We start from the raw sequence: 22333 nt of genomic DNA on the forward strand, positions 1-22333 counted from the left end.
TAGCCCCAATAATCTCCTAATTTACTGCTTATTAATAGTTAGTAAGGTAGTTTGGTATCACTTTAGTATGGGGAACACATATTCACTATTAACTATGACTTTAGCCTCAATAATCTCCTAATTTACTGCTTATTAATAGTTAGTAAGGTAGTTTGGTATCACTTTAGTATGGGGAACACATATTCACTATTAACTATGACTTTAGCCCCAATAATCTCCTAATTTACTGCTTATTAATAGTTAGTAAGGTAGTTTGGTATCACTTTAGTATGAGGAACACATATTCACTATTAACTATGACTTTAGCCTCAATAATCTCCTAATTTACTGCTTATTAATAGTTAGTAAGGTAGTTTGGTATCACTTTAGTATGAGGAACACATATTCACTATTAAATACGACTTTAGCCTCAATAATCTCCTAATTTACTGCTTATTAATAGTTAGTAAGGTAGTTTGGTATCACTTTAGTATGAGGAACACATATTCACTATTAACTATGACTTTAGCCTCAATAATCTCCTAATTTACTGCTTATTAATAGTTAGTAAGGTAGTTTGGTGACACTTTAGTATAGGGAACACATATTCACTATTAACTATGACTTTAGCCTCAATAATCTCCTAATTTACTGCTTATTAATAGTTAGTAAGGTAGTTTGGTATCACTTTAGTATGAGGAACACATATTCACTATTAACTATGACTTTAGCCCCAATAATCTCCTAATTTACTGCTTATTAATAGTTAGTAAGGTAGTTTGGTATCACTTTAGTATGAGGAACACATATTCACTATTAACTATGACTTTAGCCTCAATAATCTCCTAATTTACTGCTTATTAATAGTTAGTAAGGTAGTTTGGTATCACTTTAGTATGAGGAACACATATTCACTATTAAATACGACTTTAGCCTCAATAATCTCCTAATTTACTGCTTATTAATAGTTAGTAAGGTAGTTTGGTATCACTTTAGTATGAGGAACACATATTCACTATTAACTATGACTTTAGCCTCAATAATCTCCTAATTTACTGCTTATTAATAGTTAGTAAGGTAGTTTGGTGACACTTTAGTATAGGGAACACATATTCACTATTAACTATGACTTTAGCCTCAATAATCTCCTAATTTACTGCTTATTAATAGTTAGTAAGGTAGTTTGGTATCACTTTAGTATGAGGAACACATATTCACTATTAACTACGACTTTAGCCTCAATAATCTCCTAATTTACTGCTTATTAATAGTTAGTAAGGTAGTTTGGTATCACTTTAGTATGAGGAACACATATTCACTATTAACTATGACTTTAGCCTCAATAATCTCCTAATTTACTGCTTATTAATAGTTAGTAAGGTAGTTTGGTATCACTTTAGTATGAGGAACACATATTCACTATTAACTATGACTTTAGCCTCAATAATCTCCTAATTTACTGCTTATTAATAGTTAGTAAGGTAGTTTGGTATCACTTTAGTATGAGGAACACATATTCACTATTAACTATGACTTTAGCCTCAATAATCTCCTAATTTACTGCTTATTAATAGTTAGTAAGGTAGTTTGGTATCACTTTAGTATGAGGAACACATATTCACTATTAACTATGACTTTAGCCTCAATCTCCTAATTTACTGCTTATTAATAGTTAGTAAGGTAGTTTGGTATCACTTTAGTATAGGGAACACATATTCACTATTAACTATGACTATAGCCTCAATAATCTCCTAATTTACTGCTTATTAATAGTTAGTAAGGTAGTTTGGTATCACTTTAGTATGGGGAACACATATTCACTATTAACTATGACTATAGCCTCAATAATCTCCTAATTTACTGCTTATTAATAGTTAGTAAGGTAGTTTGGTATCACTTTAGTATGAGGAACACATATTCACTATTAACTATGACTTTAGCCTCAATAATCTCCTAATTTACTGCTTATTAATAGTTAGTAAAGTAGTTTGGTATCACTTTAGTATGAGGAACACATATTCACTATTAACTATGACTTTATCCTCAATAATCTCCTAATTTACTGCTTATTAATAGTTAGTAAGGTAGTTTGGTATCACTTTAGTATGAGGAACACATATTCACTATTAACTACGACTTTAGCCTCAATAATCTCCTAATTTACTGCTTATTAATAGTTAGTAAGGTAGTTTGGTATCACTTTAGTATGAGGAACACATATTCACTATTAACTATGACTTTAGTCTCAATAATCTCCTAATTTACTGCTTATTAATAGTTAGTAAGGTAGTTTGGTATCACTTTAGTATGAGGAACACATATTCACTATTAACTATGACTTTAGCCTCAATAATCTCCTAATTTACTGCTTATTAATAGTTAGTAAGGTAGTTTGGTGTCACTTTAGTATGAGGAACACATATTCACTATTAACTATGACTTTAGCCTCAATAATCTCCTAATTTACTGCTTATTAATAGATAGTAAGGTAGTTTGGTGTCACTTTAGTATGAGGAACACATATTCACTATTAACTATGACTTTAGCCTCAATAATCTCCTAATTTACTGCTTATTAATAGTTAGTAAGGTAGTTTGGTATCACTTTAGTATGAGGAACACATATTCACTATTAACTATGACTTTAGCCTCAATAATCTCCTAATTTACTGCTTATTAATAGTTAGTAAGGTAGTTTGGTGACACTTTAGTATGAGGAACACATATTCACTATTAACTATGACTTTAGCCTCAATAATCTCCTAATTTACTGCTTATTAATAGTTAGTAAGGTAGTTTGGTATCACTTTAGTATGAGGAACACATATTCACTATTAACTATGACTTTAGCCTCAATAATCTCCTAATTTACTGCTTATTAATAGTTAGTAAGGTAGTTTGGTGACACTTTAGTATGGGGAACACATATTCACTATTAACTATGACTTTAGCCTCAATAATCTCCTAATTTACTGCTTATTAATAGTTAGTAAAGTAGTTTGGTATCACTTTAGTATGAGGAACACATATTCACTATTAACTATGACTTTATCCTCAATAATCTCCTAATTTACTGCTTATTAATAGTTAGTAAGGTAGTTTGGTATCACTTTAGTATGAGGAACACATATTCACTATTAACTATGACTTTAGCCTCAATAATCTCCTAATTTACTGCTTATTAATAGTTAGTAAGGTAGTTTGGTATCACTTTAGTATGAGGAACACATATTCACTATTAACTATGACTTTAGCCTCAATAATCTCCTAATTTACTGCTTATTAATAGTTAGTAAGGTAGTTTGGTGTCACTTTAGTATGGGGAACACATATTCACTATTAACTATGACTATAGCCTCAATAATCTCCTAATTTACTGCTTATTAATAGTTAGTAAGGTAGTTTGGTATCACTTTAGTATGAGGAACACATATTCACTATTAACTATGACTTAAGCCTCAATAATCTCCTAATTTACTGCTTATTAATAGTTAGTAAGGTAGTTTGGTGTCACTTTAGTATGGGGAACACATATTCACTATTAACTATGACTTTAGCCTCAATAATCTCCTAATTTACTGCTTATTAATAGTTAGTAAGGTAGTTTGGTATCACTTTAGTATGGGGAACACATATTCACTATTAACTATGACTTTAGCCTCAATAATCTCCTAATTTACTGCTTATTAATAGTTAGTAAGGTAGTTTGGTATCACTTTAGTATGAGGAACACATATTCACTATTAACTATGACTTAAGCCTCAATAATCTCCTAATTTACTGCTTATTAATAGTTAGTAAGGTAGTTTGGTGTCACTTTAGTATGGGGAACACATATTCACTATTAACTATGACTATAGCCTCAATAATCTCCTAATTTACTGCTTATTAATAGTTAGTAAGGTAGTTTGGTGACACTTTAGTATGAGGAACACATATTCACTATTAACTATGACTTTAGCCTCAATAATCTCCTAATTTACTGCTTATTAATAGTTAGTAAGGTAGTTTGGTATCACTTTAGTATGAGGAACACATATTCACTATTAACTATGACTTTAGCCTCAATAATCTCCTAATTTACTGCTTATTAATAGTTAGTAAGGTAGTTTGGTATCACTTTAGTATGAGGAACACATATTCACTATTAACTATGACTTTAGCCTCAATAATCTCCTAATTTACTGCTTATTAATAGTTAGTAAAGTAGTTTGGTATCACTTTAGTATGAGGAACACATATTCACTATTAACTATGACTTTAGCCTCAATAATCTCCTAATTTACTGCTTATTAATAGTTAGTAAGGTAGTTTGGTATCACTTTAGTATGGGGAACACATATTCACTATTAACTATGACTATAGCCTCAATAATCTCCTAATTTACTGCTTATTAATAGTTAGTAAGGTAGTTTGGTGACACTTTAGTATGAGGAACACATATTCACTATTAACTATGACTTTAGCCTCAATAATCTCCTAATTTACTGCTTATTAATAGTTAGTAAGGTAGTTTGGTATCACTTTAGTATGAGGAACACATATTCACTATTAACTATGACTTAAGCCTCAATAATCTCCTAATTTACTGCTTATTAATAGTTAGTAAGGTAGTTTGGTATCACTTTAGTATGAGGAACACATATTCACTATTAACTATGACTTAAGCCTCAATAATCTCCTAATTTACTGCTTATTAATAGTTAGTAAGGTAGTTTGGTATCACTTTAGTATGAGGAACACATATTCACTATTAACTATGACTTTAGCCTCAATAATCTCCTAATTTACTGCTTATTAATAGTTAGTGAGGTAGTTTGGTATCACTTTAGTATGGGGAACACATATTCACTATTAACTACGACTTTAGCCTCAATAATCTCCTAATTTACTGCTTATTAATAGTTAGTAAGGTAGTTTGGTATCACTTTAGTATGAGGAACACATATTCACTATTAACTATGACTTTAGCCTCAATAATCTCCTAATTTACTGCTTATTAATAGTTAGTAAGGTAGTTTGGTATCACTTTAGTATGAGGAACACATATTCACTATTAACTATGACTTAAGCCTCAATAATCTCCTAATTTACTGCTTATTAATAGTTAGTAAGGTAGTTTGGTATCACTTTAGTATGAGGAACACATATTCACTATTAACTATGACTTAAGCCTCAATAATCTCCTAATTTACTGCTTATTAATAGTTAGTAAGGTAGTTTGGTATCACTTTAGTATGAGGAACACATATTCACTATTAACTATGACTTTAGCCCCAATAATCTCCTAATTTACTGCTTATTAATAGTTAGTGAGGTAGTTTGGTATCACTTTAGTATGGGGAACACATATTCACTATTAACTACGACTTTAGCCTCAATAATCTCCTAATTTACTGCTTATTAATAGTTAGTAAGGTAGTTTGGTGTCACTTTAGTATGAGGAACACATATTCACTATTAACTATGACTTTAGCCTCAATAATCTCCTAATTTACTGCTTATTAATAGTTAGTGAGGTAGTTTGGTATCACTTTAGTATGGGGAACACATATTCACTATTAACTACGACTTTAGCCTCAATAATCTCCTAATTTACTGCTTATTAATAGTTAGTAAGGTAGTTTGGTATCACTTTAGTATGAGGAACACATATTCACTATTAACTATGACTTTAGCCTCAATAATCTCCTAATTTACTGCTTATTAATAGTTAGTAAGGTAGTTTGGTATCACTTTAGTATGGGGAACACATATTCACTATTAACTATGACTATAGCCTCAATAATCTCCTAATTTACTGCTTATTAATAGTTAGTAAGGTAGTTTGGTATCACTTTAGTATGAGGAACACATATTCACTATTAACTATGACTTAAGCCTCAATAATCTCCTAATGTACTGCTTATTAATAGTTAGTAAGGTAGTTTGGTGACACTTTAGTATGAGGAACACATATTCACTATTAACTATGACTTTAGCCTCAATAATCTCCTAATGTACTGCTTATTAATAGTTAGTAAGGTAGTTTGGTATCACTTTAGTATGAGGAACACATATTCACTATTAACTATGACTTTAGCCTCAATAATCTCCTAATTTACTGCTTATTAATAGTTAGTAAGGTAGTTTGGTATCACTTTAGTATGAGGAACACATATTCACTATTAACTATGACTTTAGCCTCAATAATCTCCTAATTTACTGCTTATTAATAGTTAGTAAGGTAGTTTGGTATCACTTTAGTATGAGGAACACATATTCACTATTAACTATGACTTAAGCCTCAATAATCTCCTAATTTACTGCTTATTAATAGTTAGTAAGGTAGTTTGGTATCACTTTAGTATGAGGAACACATATTCACTATTAACTATGACTTAAGCCTCAATAATCTCCTAATTTACTGCTTATTAATAGTTAGTAAGGTAGTTTGGTATCACTTTAGTATGAGGAACACATATTCACTATTAACTATGACTATAGCCTCAATAATCTCCTAATTTACTGCTTATTAATAGTTAGTAAGGTAGTTTGGTGACACTTTAGTATGAGGAACACATATTCACTATTAACTATGACTTAAGCCTCAATAATCTCCTAATTTACTGCTTATTAATAGTTAGTAAGGTAGTTTGGTATCACTTTAGTATGAGGAACACATATTCACTATTAACTATGACTTTAGCCTCAATAATCTCCTAATTTACTGCTTATTAATAGTTAGTAAGGTAGTTTGGTGTCACTTTAGTATGGGGAACACATATTCACTATTAACTATGACTTTAGCCTCAATAATCTCCTAATTTACTGCTTATTAATAGTTAGTAAGGTAGTTTGGTGACACTTTAGTATGGGGAACACATATTCACTATTAACTATGACTTTAGCCTCAATAATCTCCTAATTTACTGCTTATTAATAGTTAGTAAGGTAGTTTGGTATCACTTTAGTATGAGGAACACATATTCACTATTAACTATGACTTTAGCCTCAATAATCTCCTAATTTACTGCTTATTAATAGTTAGTAAGGTAGTTTGGTATCACTTTAGTATGGGGAACACATATTCACTATTAACTATGACTTTAGCCTCAATAATCTCCTAATTTACTGCTTATTAATAGTTAGTAAGGTAGTTTGGTATCACTTTAGTATGAGGAACACATATTCACTATTAACTATGACTTAAGCCTCAATAATCTCCTAATTTACTGCTTATTAATAGTTAGTAAGGTAGTTTGGTATCACTTTAGTATGAGGAACACATATTCACTATTAACTATGACTTTAGCCCCAATAATCTCCTAATTTACTGCTTATTAATAGTTAGTAAGGTAGTTTGGTGTCACTTTAGTATGGGGAACACATATTCACTATTAACTATGACTTTAGCCTCAATAATCTCCTAATTTACTGCTTATTAATAGTTAGTAAGGTAGTTTGGTATCACTTTAGTATGAGGAACACATATTCACTATTAACTATGACTTAAGCCTCAATAATCTCCTAATTTACTGCTTATTAATAGTTAGTAAGGTAGTTTGGTATCACTTTAGTATGAGGAACACATATTCACTATTTACTATGACTTTAGCCTCAATAATCTCCTAATTTACTGCTTATTAATAGTTAGTAAGGTAGTTTGGTATCACTTTAGTATAGGGAACACATATTCACTATTAACTATGACTTTAGCCCCAATAATCTCCTAATTTACTGCTTATTAATAGTTAGTAAGGTAGTTTGGTGTCACTTTAGTATGAGGAACACATATTCACTATTAACTACGACTTTAGCCTCAATAATCTCCTAATTTACTGCTTATTAATAGTTAGTAAGGTAGTTTGGTATCACTTTAGTATGGGGAACACATATTCACTATTAACTATGACTTTAGCCTCAATAATCTCCTAATTTACTGCTTATTAATAGTTAGTAAGGTAGTTTGGTATCACTTTAGTATGAGGAACACATATTCACTATTAACTATGACTTTAGCCTCAATAATCTCCTAATTTACTGCTTATTAATAGTTAGTAAGGTAGTTTGGTATCACTTTAGTATAGGGAACACATATTCACTATTAACTATGACTTTAGCCTCAATAATCTCCTAATTTACTGCTTATTAATAGTTAGTAAGGTAGTTTGGTGTCACTTTAGTATGAGGAACACATATTCACTATTAACTACGACTTTAGCCTCAATAATCTCCTAATTTACTGCTTATTAATAGTTAGTAAGGTAGTTTGGTATCACTTTAGTATGAGGAACACATATTCACTATTAACTATGACTCTAGCCTCAATAATCTCCTAATTTACTGCTTATTAATAGTTAGTAAGGTAGTTTGGTATCACTTTAGTATGGGGAACACATATTCACTATTAACTATGACTTTAGCCTCAATAATCTCCTAATTTACTGCTTATTAATAGTTAGTAAGGTAGTTTGGTATCACTTTAGTATGGGGAACACATATTCACTATTAACTATGACTTTAGCCCCAATAATCTCCTAATTTACTGCTTATTAATAGTTAGTAAGGTAGTTTGGTATCACTTTAGTATGGGGAACACATATTCACTATTAACTATGACTTTAGCCTCAATAATCTCCTAATTTACTGCTTATTAATAGTTAGTAAGGTAGTTTGGTGTCACTTTAGTATGAGGAACACATATTCACTATTAACTACGACTTTAGCCTCAATAATCTCCTAATTTACTGCTTATTAATAGTTAGTAAGGTAGTTTGGTATCACTTTAGTATGAGGAACACATATTCACTATTAACTACGACTTTAGCCTCAATAATCTCCTGATTAACTGCTTATTAATAGTTAGTAAGGTAGTTTGGTATCACTTTAGTATGAGGAACACATATTCACTATTAACTATGACTTAAGCCTCAATAATCTCCTAATTTACTGCTTATTAATAGTTAGTAAGGTAGTTTGGTGTCACTTTAGTATGAGGAACACATATTCACTATTAACTATGACTTTAGCCTCAATAATCTCCTAATTTACTGCTTATTAATAGTTAGTAAGGTAGTTTGGTGTCACTTTAGTATGAGGAACACATATTCACTATTAACTACGACTTTAGCCTCAATAATCTCCTAATTTACTGCTTATTAATAGTTAGTGAGGTAGTTTGGTATCACTTTAGTATGGGGAACACATATTCACTATTAACTACGACTTTAGCCTCAATAATCTCCTAATTTACTGCTTATTAATAGTTAGTAAGGTAGTTTGGTATCACTTTAGTATGAGGAACACATATTCACTATTAACTATGACTTTAGCCTCAATAATCTCCTAATTTACTGCTTATTAATAGTTAGTAAGGTAGTTTGGTATCACTTTAGTATGAGGAACACATATTCACTATTAACTATGACTTTAGCCTCAATAATCTCCTAATTTACTGCTTATTAATAGTTAGTGAGGTAGTTTGGTATCACTTTAGTATGAGGAACACATATTCACTATTAACTATGACTTTAGCCTCAATAATCTCCTAATTTACTGCTTATTAATAGTTAGTAAGGTAGTTTGGTATCACTTTAGTATGAGGAACACATATTCACTATTAACTATGACTTTAGCCTCAATAATCTCCTAATTTACTGCTTATTAATAGTTAGTAAGGTAGTTTGGTATCACTTTAGTATGAGGAACACATATTCACTATTAACTATGACTTTAGCCTCAATAATCTCCTAATTTACTGCTTATTAATAGTTAGTAAGGTAGTTTGGTGTCACTTTAGTATGAGGAACACATATTCACTATTAACTATGACTTTAGCCTCAATAATCTCCTAATTTACTGCTTATTAATAGTTAGTGAGGTAGTTTGGTATCACTTTAGTATGAGGAACACATATTCACTATTAACTACGACTTTAGCCTCAATAATCTCCTAATTTACTGCTTATTAATAGTTAGTAAGGTAGTTTGGTATCACTTTAGTATGAGGAACACATATTCACTATTAACTATGACTTTAGCCTCAATAATCTCCTAATTTACTGCTTATTAATAGTTAGTAAGGTAGTTTGGTATCACTTTAGTATGAGGAACACATATTCACTATTAACTATGACTTTAGTCTCAATAATCTCCTAATTTACTGCTTATTAATAGTTAGTAAGGTAGTTTGGTATCACTTTAGTATAGGGAACACATATTCACTATTAACTATGACTTAAGCCCCAATAATCTCCTAATTTACTGCTTATTAATAGTTAGTAAGGTAGTTTGGTATCACTTTAGTATGAGGAACACATATTCACTATTAACTACGACTTTAGCCTCAATAATCTCCTAATTTACTGCTTATTAATAGTTAGTAAGGTAGTTTGGTATCACTTTAGTATAGGGAACACATATTCACTATTAACTATGACTTTAGCCTCAATAATCTCCTAATTTACTGCTTATTAATAGTTAGTAAGGTAGTTTGGTATCACTTTAGTATGGGGAACACATATTCACTATTAACTATGACTTTAGCCTCAATAATCTCCTAATTTACTGCTTATTAATAGTTAGTAAGGTAGTTTGGTATCACTTTAGTATGAGGAACACATATTCACTATTAACTATGACTTTAGTCTCAATAATCTCCTAATTTACTGCTTATTAATAGTTAGTAAGGTAGTTTGGTATCACTTTAGTATGAGGAACACATATTCACTATTAACTATGACTTTAGCCTCAATAATCTCCTAATTTACTGCTTATTAATAGTTAGTAAGGTAGTTTGGTATCACTTTAGTATGAGGAACACATATTCACTATTAACTATGACTTTAGTCTCAATAATCTCCTAATTTACTGCTTATTAATAGTTAGTAAGGTAGTTTGGTATCACTTTAGTATAGGGAACACATATTCACTATTAACTATGACTTAAGCCCCAATAATCTCCTAATTTACTGCTTATTAATAGTTAGTAAGGTAGTTTGGTATCACTTTAGTATGAGGAACACATATTCACTATTAACTACGACTTTAGCCTCAATAATCTCCTAATTTACTGCTTATTAATAGTTAGTAAGGTAGTTTGGTATCACTTTAGTATAGGGAACACATATTCACTATTAACTATGACTTTAGCCTCAATAATCTCCTAATTTACTGCTTATTAATAGTTAGTAAGGTAGTTTGGTATCACTTTAGTATGGGGAACACATATTCACTATTAACTATGACTTTAGCCTCAATAATCTCCTAATTTACTGCTTATTAATAGTTAGTAAGGTAGTTTGGTATCACTTTAGTATAGGGAACACATATTCACTATTAACTATGACTTTAGCCTCAATAATCTCCTAATTTACTGCTTATTAATAGTTAGTAAGGTAGTTTGGTATCACTTTAGTATGAGGAACACATATTCACTATTAACTATGACTTTAGCCTCAATAATCTCCTAATTTACTGCTTATTAATAGTTAGTGAGGTAGTTTGGTATCACTTTAGTATGAGGAACACATATTCACTATTAACTACGACTTTAGCCTCAATAATCTCCTAATTTACTGCTTATTAATAGTTAGTAAGGTAGTTTGGTATCACTTTAGTATAGGGAACACATATTCGCTAATAACTATGACTTTAGCCTCAATAATCTCCTAATTTACTGCTTATTAATAGTTAGTAAGGTAGTTTGGTATCACTTTAGTATGGGGAACACATATTCACTATTAACTATGACTTTAGCCCCAATAATCTCCTAATTTACTGCTTATTAATAGTTAGTAAGGTAGTTTGGTATCACTTTAGTATGAGGAACACATATTCACTATTAACTATGACTTTAGCCTCAATAATCTCCTAATTTACTGCTTATTAATAGTTAGTAAGGTAGTTTGGTATCACTTTAGTATGAGGAACACATATTCACTATTAACTATGACTTTAGCCTCAATAATCTCCTAATTTACTGCTTATTAATAGTTAGTAAGGTAGTTTGGTATCACTTTAGTATAGGAAACACATATTCACTATTAACTATGACTTTAGCCTCAATAATCTCCTAATTTACTGCTTATTAATAGTTAGTAAGGTAGTTTGGTATCACTTTAGTATGAGGAACACATATTCACTATTAACTATGACTTTAGCCTCAATAATCTCCTAATTTACTGCTTATTAATAGTTAGTAAGGTAGTTTGGTATCACTTTAGTATGAGGAACACATATTCACTATTAACTATGACTTTAGTCTCAATAATCTCCTAATTTACTGCTTATTAATAGTTAGTAAGGTAGTTTGGTATCACTTTAGTATAGGGAACACATATTCACTATTAACTATGACTTAAGCCCCAATAATCTCCTAATTTACTGCTTATTAATAGTTAGTAAGGTAGTTTGGTATCACTTTAGTATGAGGAACACATATTCACTATTAACTATGACTTTAGCCCCAATAATCTCCTAATTTACTGCTTATTAATAGTTAGTAAGGTAGTTTGGTATCACTTTAGTATGGGGAACACATATTCACTATTAACTATGACTTTAGCCTCAATAATCTCCTAATTTACTGCTTATTAATAGTTAGTAAGGTAGTTTGGTATCACTTTAGTATGAGGAACACATATTCACTATTAACTATGACTTTAGCCTCAATAATCTCCTAATTTACTGCTTATTAATAGTTAGTAAGGTAGTTTGGTATCACTTTAGTATGAGGAACACATATTCACTATTAACTATGACTTTAGCCTCAATAATCTCCTAATTTACTGCTTATTAATAGTTAGTAAGGTAGTTTGGTATCACTTTAGTATAGGGAACACATATTCACTATTAACTATGACTTTAGCCTCAATAATCTCCTAATTTACTGCTTATTAATAGTTAGTAAGGTAGTTTGGTGTCACTTTAGTATGAGGAACACATATTCACTATTAACTATGACTTTAGCCTCAATAATCTCCTAATTTACTGCTTATTAATAGTTAGTAAGGTAGTTTGGTATCACTTTAGTATAGGGAACACATATTCACTATTAACTATGACTATAGCCTCAATAATCTCCTAATTTACTGCTTATTAATAGTTAGTAAGGTAGTTTGGTGTCACTTTAGTATGAGGAACACATATTCACTATTAACTATGACTTTAGCCTCAATAATCTCCTAATTTACTGCTTATTAATAGTTAGTAAGGTAGTTTGGTGTCACTTTAGTATGAGGAACACATATTCACTATTAACTATGACTTTAGCCTCAATAATCTCCTAATTTACTGCTTATTAATAGTTAGTAAGGTAGTTTGGTGTCACTTTAGTATGGGGAACACATATTCACTATTAACTATGACTTTAGCCTCAATAATCTCCTAATTTACTGCTTATTAATAGTTAGTAAGGTAGTTTGGTATCACTTTAGTATGAGGAACACATATTCACTATTAACTATGACTTTAGCCTCAATAATCTCCTAATTTACTGCTTATTAATAGTTAGTAAGGTAGTTTGGTGACACTTTAGTATAGGGAACACATATTCACTATTAACTATGACTTTAGCCTCAATAATCTCCTAATTTACTGCTTATTAATAGTTAGTAAGGTAGTTTGGTATCACTTTAGTATGAGGAACACATATTCACTATTAACTATGACTTTAGCCTCAATAATCTCCTAATTTACTGCTTATTAATAGTTAGTAAGGTAGTTTTTGTAGCGTTTAAGTTTAGGTATTGGGTCGGATTAAGGGATGTAAAATAAGATCATGCAGAATAAGGCATTAATATGAGCTTTATAAGTACTAATAAACAGACAATATCCTAGTAATATGCATGATAATAAGCAACTTCGTAATAGTTAATAACTGAACCTCAATATAAAGTGTTACCAACAGCCTTTACTTCTCCTTTATTTTGTGTCTTTTTAGGTGAACTGACATGGATAGAAACCCCTAAACATTGACCTCACACAGTTTCCAAACAGTCTTGCATCAAAGTGTGAAGATCTGAGGCACTTTATGAGGCTTTTATGTCTTTACAGCGCAAATGAAAATTGAAAGAGCGAGAGAGAACTTGGGAGAGAAAGAGCGTGAAAGAGGGGGAAGGGAAGAGTTACAACTCACTGTATGCCTTCAGACTCTGTGTTTACGCACGAGTCTGTGTGTGTGTGTGTGTGTGTGTGTGTGTGTGTGTGTTCGGGAGGAAGGAAGGAGTGGCTCCAGAACTACTAAATAAGAGCGAGAGCGAGTGAAAAAACTACTGGGAGAGCACACACACACACACACACACACACACACACACACACACACACACACACACACACACACACACACACACACACACACACACACACACACACATGCAGAAGAGATTGAGCAGCCAAACTCTGATTTATGAGACGTGAACCCGTCGACAACAGCGTGACCGCTGGGAAAAAACACTTCAATTCAGCCTTAATTACTCACATACGGCTCTGACATCAACAAGGAGCCTAATTCACAACACATGGCCTCTCACACACACGCATCATCCACAGATACTTCACATTTCTGCAGAAGAAGCATGCTTGAGATACCATTACACAAGAGTGCAAATGATTTCATTACACAAACAAAACCTGGTTTTTAGTCTTGCACCTCAGTGCTTCACTCTGGCACGGCGTAACCTTTCTTAACAAAGTGTAATTGATCTCAATGCCAAATCAAAAGCATTTAAACGGTCACTTACTACTGCTGAGCACGCAGTGCATTTGTCAAATGCCAAACTTGCAGGAAGGACGTTGTCAAATCTGGCCAGGAATCCTCGAATCTGGAAAGACAACAAATGGTTTTAAGCTTCTATTCCTCAATCTCTAGCGCCACCTGGTGTGTGCAAGTAAAGACAACAGGCAATAACAACATTAACTTACTTTAGCAATAAATAAATTAAACATAATTACAAGTAACCATAACTCATATAGTAAGTATGTGAAGTTAGTTAATATTACTCAGTACTTACTATATGAGTAAGCACACATTTTTTTACCTTAAAATAAAGTGGAACCAAATCCAATTTTTACAATGTCTCTATTTAACCCTCATGTTCATTTTGGGTTCTGAGAGACCCTACAATCATATTAATGTCAAAATCATACTCAGCACTGACGTATTAGTGTGATATTTCGAAGGATTTTCCTAATTCTAAAAGGAGTAAACTTTCAACTTGATAATATTTGACTTCATCTTCCATGAAAAAAATGTTACATGACTTAAGCTTGTGGTCTCAGAGCAAAATACTCAATACATCTGAACAAATCATTAATGCTTTTTAATAATAATTATGTATTTATTTTAATGACAAAACTATGCTTATGTTTTATTGTGAATCATGCATTTTAAACCAAGTCATGTTTCACACCAAAACCATCGAGTATATGACCATCTTCCTAATATTGTGTTGGTCGCTCTTTTGCTGACCTGTCATGGACTCCTCTAGACCCCTGAAGGTGTGCTTTGGTATCTGGCACCAAGATGTTAGCAGCAGATCCTTTAAGCCCTATAATCGATCGGGCTTGTTTGTTCAGCTCATCCCACAGATGCTCGATTGGATTGAGATCTGGGGAATCTGGAGGCCGAGTCGACGCCTCAAACTGGTTGTTGTGCTCCTCAAACCATTCCTGAAGCATTTGTGCTTTGTGTCAGGAGCATTATCCTGCTGGAAGAGCCACAGCCACCAGAATACCGTTTCCATCAAAGGCTGAACATGGTCTCAGCAATGCTTAGGTAGGTGGAGCGTGTCAAAGTAACATCCACATGGATGGAGGACCCAAGGTTTCCCAGCAGAACATTGGCCAAAGCATCACACTGCCTCCGCCGGCTCGCCTTCTTCCCATAGTGCATCCTGGGGCCATGTGTTCCCCAGGTAAGCCACACACATGCAGAAGGGTTTTTTTTAAAGTATTATTTTAGAAAAACCTAAAATTTGTGTTTAGAGTGAACAGTGAAGGTACAAATCTGTATAAAAATCTATATTTTTCCCTAAAAAAAAATGTATTTCTAGTTTTCGCATTGTGGCACATATGACCTGGACAGATGAGGTTCCTCATTAAAGGGGTACTTCAGCGCTGGGAAGATGAATCTGTATTTAAACTGGGTCATCAATGCAGTGGAAATGTGAAATTATTTTTGAATTTGGTGCTTTCTAGACTGAGAAAAGACAGAAAATGTATTTTTGTCTCATGGGGATGAAAGACTACAATTCCCAGAATGCTTCGCTGCCCTGTGAGGCCACGCCCACAGCCACCGCTACTGGATTACTGTGACTGAGTTAGAGAAGACACTACAATTAAAAACTGAACGTGTGTGTTCAATATAACGAGTGAGTCACCGCGCGAGTCTCACAGCACTGAGCACTGACTGCAGGAGTGAGATAAATGAGCTGATGAGCTCTCGTGATGAGAGCTGAGGTAATCGCGACTACACTCGCCGCATACATTCACAACGCGAGCTCAGTCTGGCACGCTTCAGTTCATGCCTGTGCAAGCTTAACTTTCATAGAAATTAATTTGAGAAGTTAAAAGACTTCCACTGCTCACCATAGCTCCGTTTAAATGAGTGCCTGTAGCTGAGCTGAGCTGAGCTCTGAGTGTGATCTCCATCCTCATGAGCGGGTTCAAAACATGAGGAAATGGCTCCCTCTGCTGGCTGTAGTCTTTAGCCTTTGGCCAAACATTCCTCCTATGATGATAATATCGTCAATTTGCATCATAGGAGGAATTTTTCCAGAAATAAAATGCATAAATCTCTCGTCTCAGGGGGATATGAGGAGGAAAGCACAATCATTTGAATATACTCCAGGGTTTCTACTGATACAAAGCCATATGCTAATCGCTGAAGTAACCCTTAAAATACATCATTATAAAAACAAAATCATTCTACAAATCAAAAAGAAACAAACTCCCCCACACAGTCATGTATGTCCATGATAATTGCTGGTATCCGTATGAAAGCCACACTCCTCTAACAGCACAATGCTTTCTTCTGACGTATAATGTATATGGCAGGCAAATAAAAGAGCGGTGTGTTCAGTTAGTGTCAGAGTATATCCGCGTCTCATGAGTTCCTGTTGCCGGCTGATCTTAATTGAAAGCAAATTAAAGAGCGAGCCCGAGGGGAAGATAAGAGGAAGCATTGGCGTGAAGATTACCAGGAAATTACGCATTACCCATAAATCCGTGCGCTCCAGCTCAAGACACTTTGATGTAAATCCACAAAATAAGAGAGACTCATATTTAGACATTTATCCAATGTTATTCTGCTCAAATGTAATCATATTGAAGGGGGAAATATCAGGGAACTCCAACAATATTAAACATGTCTACAAAAGTGTCATTTATAATGAAGAAAGATGCATACGTTACAATCAAAATGCTAGTTTTGTGATATATATATATATATATATAGTGTTGAAGACTAAAACCCCAGCTGATTCAAAGCCATTCATTTCCTTCCTGATGACACTTGGTTTGATTTCTTGTTATTAATGCAATTAAAGGCTTACATTTTTAAATGCGTCCAAAATAAAAAAAAATTTAGAAAAAAAGTTTCCTGGTTGCCTTAAAATTTTGAGTTCATTGAAATTTAAATGTTGAGTTAATACAATGAACATTTTTTTTGAGATTCGACAACCTTTATTAAAATATTATTAAAAGATTTTGTAAGGATATTGGGTAATTGTGTGTTTTATTTCTGATGACGCAGCCAGATTCTGCTATTTTCAAGATTTATCACATTTTTTTATGTGGTTCAGAACTTCAGATACAATAATATTTTGAGTTTCTATTTATTAAACCAATTTCCTTCATTGTATCAACTCAGATTTTTAATTTCAGTAAACTCACAATTTTAAGACAACCAGGTTACTTACTTTTTTAAGTTAAACCAACAAAAACTAACATTTTTTTTACACTGTTGGAATAATTTTATTTAAAATTAACAAGAAAACCTTTTTTATGTACTTAAATATTTGAGTTCACTCAACATTCTTTACTTAAAAATATATGTAACACGATATAATTTACTAAGTAATGTTAACACAACTTATTACACGGCTCTGTGAAATACTTGATTCTGATTGGTCAATCGCCCATTCCAGCGGTGTGTGTTATTTCCAGATAACACACACCGCTCATCCGGGTACTGCGAGTTATCTCGACCGGTTCTACTTCTGTGCTTAACGCTGGCGCCATCTTGTGGCTTAAACAGCCGTGGGTTACAATGGAAGACTTCAAGGCGGGTTTCCTTTATAAAGTTTTAAATATGGATATTTTTCTGACACAAACGCATCGATTGGAATCAGAAGGCTCTATTAACCCATCGGAGTCGTGTGGAGCACGTTATTTGACGGACAGCTGCATTTAATGGACTTCAGAAACAGCTCCAACTACTGCTGGGATTAACGTTAGCCTGGACTTTTTAAATATAACTCTGATTGTATTTGTCTGACAGAAGAATGTCATAAACACCTATAATGACCTGAGGGTGAGTAAATCAGAGGCTTGGTTTCATTTTTGGCTGAACTAACCCTTTCAGCATTCATTCTCAACATTTAGCAGCGATAGATAAAGGCTTAAAGCAGTCTGGAACTGTTTTTCTTCGCGGAAGCTTTGCGGAAGAGCTAATAAAATATTTAATCTCAAGACAATATTTAGTGTGTAATTTATTTGAGACTAGTAGCCGTGTAATAAGCGGGATAATGTCCACCCAGCCGGTTGTTATCTCAGAATAAACCCCTTCAGAGTGACGCTCCGCTTCGCCTCGGGGTCCTGATCACTCTGGAGGGGTTTATTCTGAGATAACAACCGGCTGGGTGGACATTAGCCCTTACATGCACTTGCATGTTACATATATTTTTAAGTAAAGAATGTTGAGTGAACTCAAATATTTAAGTACATGTGAAAAAAAAAAGGTTTTCTTGTTAATTTTAAATAAAATTATTCCAAGTTGGGTTTACTTAAAAAGTGTGATGCAAAAGTGGTGCACATATATTTTAAGTAAATCCAACACATCATTTTTACCAGTGTACTGACACTAAAAAAAACTGTAGGGGAGAGTTGGGTAATGTGAGACACCCCGGTATCTGGTCAACAGAACACATTTGAGTTTTCAAGCCCCTCCAATTTCCCGTTGGCCATGAAGGAGAGGACCTCATGGTGTTGTGGTCAGTGTTTTTTTTCCCACAAAAATATATTTTTTGTATGTAAATTGCATGTGAATTAGTTCTGGGATGTGTGGTTGTCAAGCGAGCTGTCAGGATTTAAACGGTCACACTATGTGTTATGGTAGTTTCAGAGTGAAAGTAACTGGTTTACTTTTTTCTCATTGATTTCCCTGGTCTGTCTCAGTTTACCCCTAAGCCGGGGTAAAGTGAGACACAAGACGACTTTTTAAAAAAACAACATATTATATTTTATTCTGACACATTTTCACTGACTGAATACATTCTGATAATTTCCATTGCTAGGAAACATCCCGATTTAATGGAAAATTTGTCAATTTTACTGAAACCTAATTTCAGCTCGCGTAGAGGGGAGCAAATGTAAAAGCTGTCTCTCTTTACCCCACTCTCCCCTACATTTATGTGGAGCAAGATTTTGTATCTACCAGATTTCACAGAAAGTGGAGCTGCTCAGCGCAACACAACACAACACAAACACCACAGAAATAGAAACCGACGGATCAATAAAACATCCTGTTGTTTGTCACGGATTCATCACACCTCAGTTCTGACATGAACAGAACATCTGAACCTCCAGAGATCAGCTGCAGTTCTTCAGACATTCAGCAGGGGGCAGTGTGAGCCAATGAGACGCTTCACACACAAACCAATCGCCCATGTGGTCATGCAACATTAATGCAAAAATCATCATAACACTTATATCCCATCAAGACTGATTTATAAGGATTTATAATGACCCAGTCGTCGCATGTGTCCTGTTCTTAGCGTCTGGTATTGTGATGCTGGCCAGTCACAGTCAAAAGAGCTTTCCTGATTAATCACATTAGGCAGAAGGAGTCGCATATTTGCAATTATGGTTCTTGAGGAGGGGATATGCATGCTGTACACTAGTGGAGCTAATAACCCGGAGAGCAGCTCTTTGACGTCTGTAGCTGCGTCATTAGCCCTGTGTGTGTGTGTGTGTGTGTGTGTGTGTGTGTGTGTGTGTGTGTGTGTGTGTGTGTGTGTGTGTGTGTGTGTGTGTGTGTGTGTGTTATTGCATGCGGAGGGCTCTTGCTAAGCTTCAGCACACAGGCAGGGGGTCCTGCTGTGCCACTTTATGAATTATAGCGAGATTGTAAAATTTGAAGTTGCAACAATATAAACAACTGCATGTAATATGTCTTATAAATACAAATGCAGACAAGCACAGTGGAATATATATGTTGCTGTTTTTTGACATTGAATGATATTTTGAATTAGTAAGACTGAAATAGTATATATTCCAAATAATGCATTTTATTTGACACATGCCAACCGTGTGAAAAACAGGATCAAGTTATTTTATATTTGTGTATTGTTCCAGCGAGCACAAATATCAATAATGCAAGCAAAACGATTGAAGATATTTTTTTATGAGAAAGAACAATCACTAAAATAAGAACAAATATCTGCCAATGAGGTCAGAAAAATCTACTTAATTCAAAGTGAAAACAAGATTATTTTTCTGACTCCATAGTGAGATATTTGCGCTTATTTTAAGCAAAAACTCAAATGATTTTGATCAGTGTTTTAGTAAATAAGACTTAGTATCTAGTGTTTGCTTCTCAAGTAATGATTCTTTTGATTTAAGAATGTTTTGATATTGGTGTTGAATCCACTGAAGTCGGATTCATAATCAGTCAGAATAAGTCAGGCAGAACATTATGACCGGTGAAGTGAATAGCACTGATGATCTCTTCATCACGGCTCCTGTTAGTGGGTGGGATATATTAGGCAGCAAGTGAACATTTTGTCCTCAGAGTTGATGTGTGTGAAGCAGGAGAAATAGGCAAGCGTAAGGATTTGAGCGAGTTTGGCCAGATTGTAACGGCTAGACGACTGGGTCAGAGCATCTCCAAAACTGCAGCTCTTGTGGGCTGTTCCCGGTCTGCAGTGGTCAGTATCTATCAAAAGTGCTCCAAGGAAGGACCAGTGGAGAACCGGCCACAGGGTCATGGGCGGCCAAGGCTCATTGATGACCGTGGGGAGCGAAGGCTGGCCCGTGGGGTCCGATCAAACAGACGAGCTACTGGAGCTCAAACTGCTCCAGAAGTTAATGCTGGTTCTGATAGAAAGCTGTCAGAATACACAGAGCAGCTCAGTTTGAGGCGTATGGGGCGGCATAGGGTGACCTCTGACCCCTGACCCCGCCGAAAGCACCAACAGCGGCATGTGAGCATCAGAACTGGACCACGGAGCGATGGAAGAAGGTGGCCTGGTCTGAGGAATCAAGTGTTCTTTTACATCACGTGGATGGCCGGGTGTGTGTGTGTGTGTGTGTGTGTGTGTGTGTGTGTGTGTGTGTGTGTGGCTTACCTGAGGAACACATGGCCCCAGGATGCACTATGGGAAGAAGGCGAGCCGGCGGAGGCAGTGTGATGCTTTGGCCAATGTTCTGCTGGGAAACCTTGGGTCCTCCATCCATGTGGATGTTACTTTGACCCGCTCCACCTACCTAAGCATTGCTGAGACCATGTTCAGCCTTTGATGGAAACGGTATTCTGGTGGCTGTGGCTCTTCCAGCAGGATAATGCTCCTGACACAAAGCACAAATGCTTCAGGAATGGTTTGAGGAGCACAACAACCAGTTTGAGGCGTCGACTCGGCCTCCAGATTCCCCAGATCTCAATCCAATCGAGCATCTGTGGGATGAGCTGAACAAACAAGCCCGATCCATGGAGGCCCCACCTCACAACATACAGGACTTAAAGGATCTGCTGCAAACATCTTGGTGCCAGATACCACAGCACACCTTCAGGGGTCAAGTGGAGTCCATCAGAGACGGGTCAGCAAAAGGGCGACCAACACAATATATCATAATGTTATGCCTGATCGGTGTAATTTGGGTAACGGGAAATTTTAATTTTTAAATGTAATCAGAATCTGTTCTTTACACTTCCCATCCATACAACACTATTATTTTACTTAACAGCAAAAACATCTCATTAAAAAAATCATTGCTATGACATCACATCAGCCCTTTGGCTCCTCCCAGTGAATACAGAGTTTAGCCAATCATAGCAGAGGTCATTTACATACTTAAGTCTTAAAGGGATAATTCACAAAAACATTGGATGGTGAAATCATTTTATTCTTAAAATAAATATTTTTATGCTCCACACAA

The 22333-nt window shown here is 34.1% G+C and overlaps 1 protein-coding gene across 2 annotated transcripts in view; it reads right to left on the bottom strand.

The window, feature by feature from the left end:
• atg7 (ATG7 autophagy related 7 homolog (S. cerevisiae)) overlaps positions 1-22333 on the bottom strand; it is a 159325-nt gene that overhangs the window by 50952 nt on the left and 86040 nt on the right. For both annotated transcript variants that reach the window (XM_067432012.1, XM_067432011.1), the window contains one exon: positions 14701-14781. In XM_067432012.1, the coding sequence (XP_067288113.1) occupies positions 14701-14781 (81 nt within the window). The remainder of the gene's footprint in view (positions 1-14700; positions 14782-22333) is intronic.

Source organism: Pseudorasbora parva, chromosome 22 (assembly GCF_024679245.1).
Source record: "Pseudorasbora parva isolate DD20220531a chromosome 22, ASM2467924v1, whole genome shotgun sequence".
Lineage (NCBI taxonomy): Eukaryota > Metazoa > Chordata > Actinopteri > Cypriniformes > Gobionidae > Pseudorasbora > Pseudorasbora parva.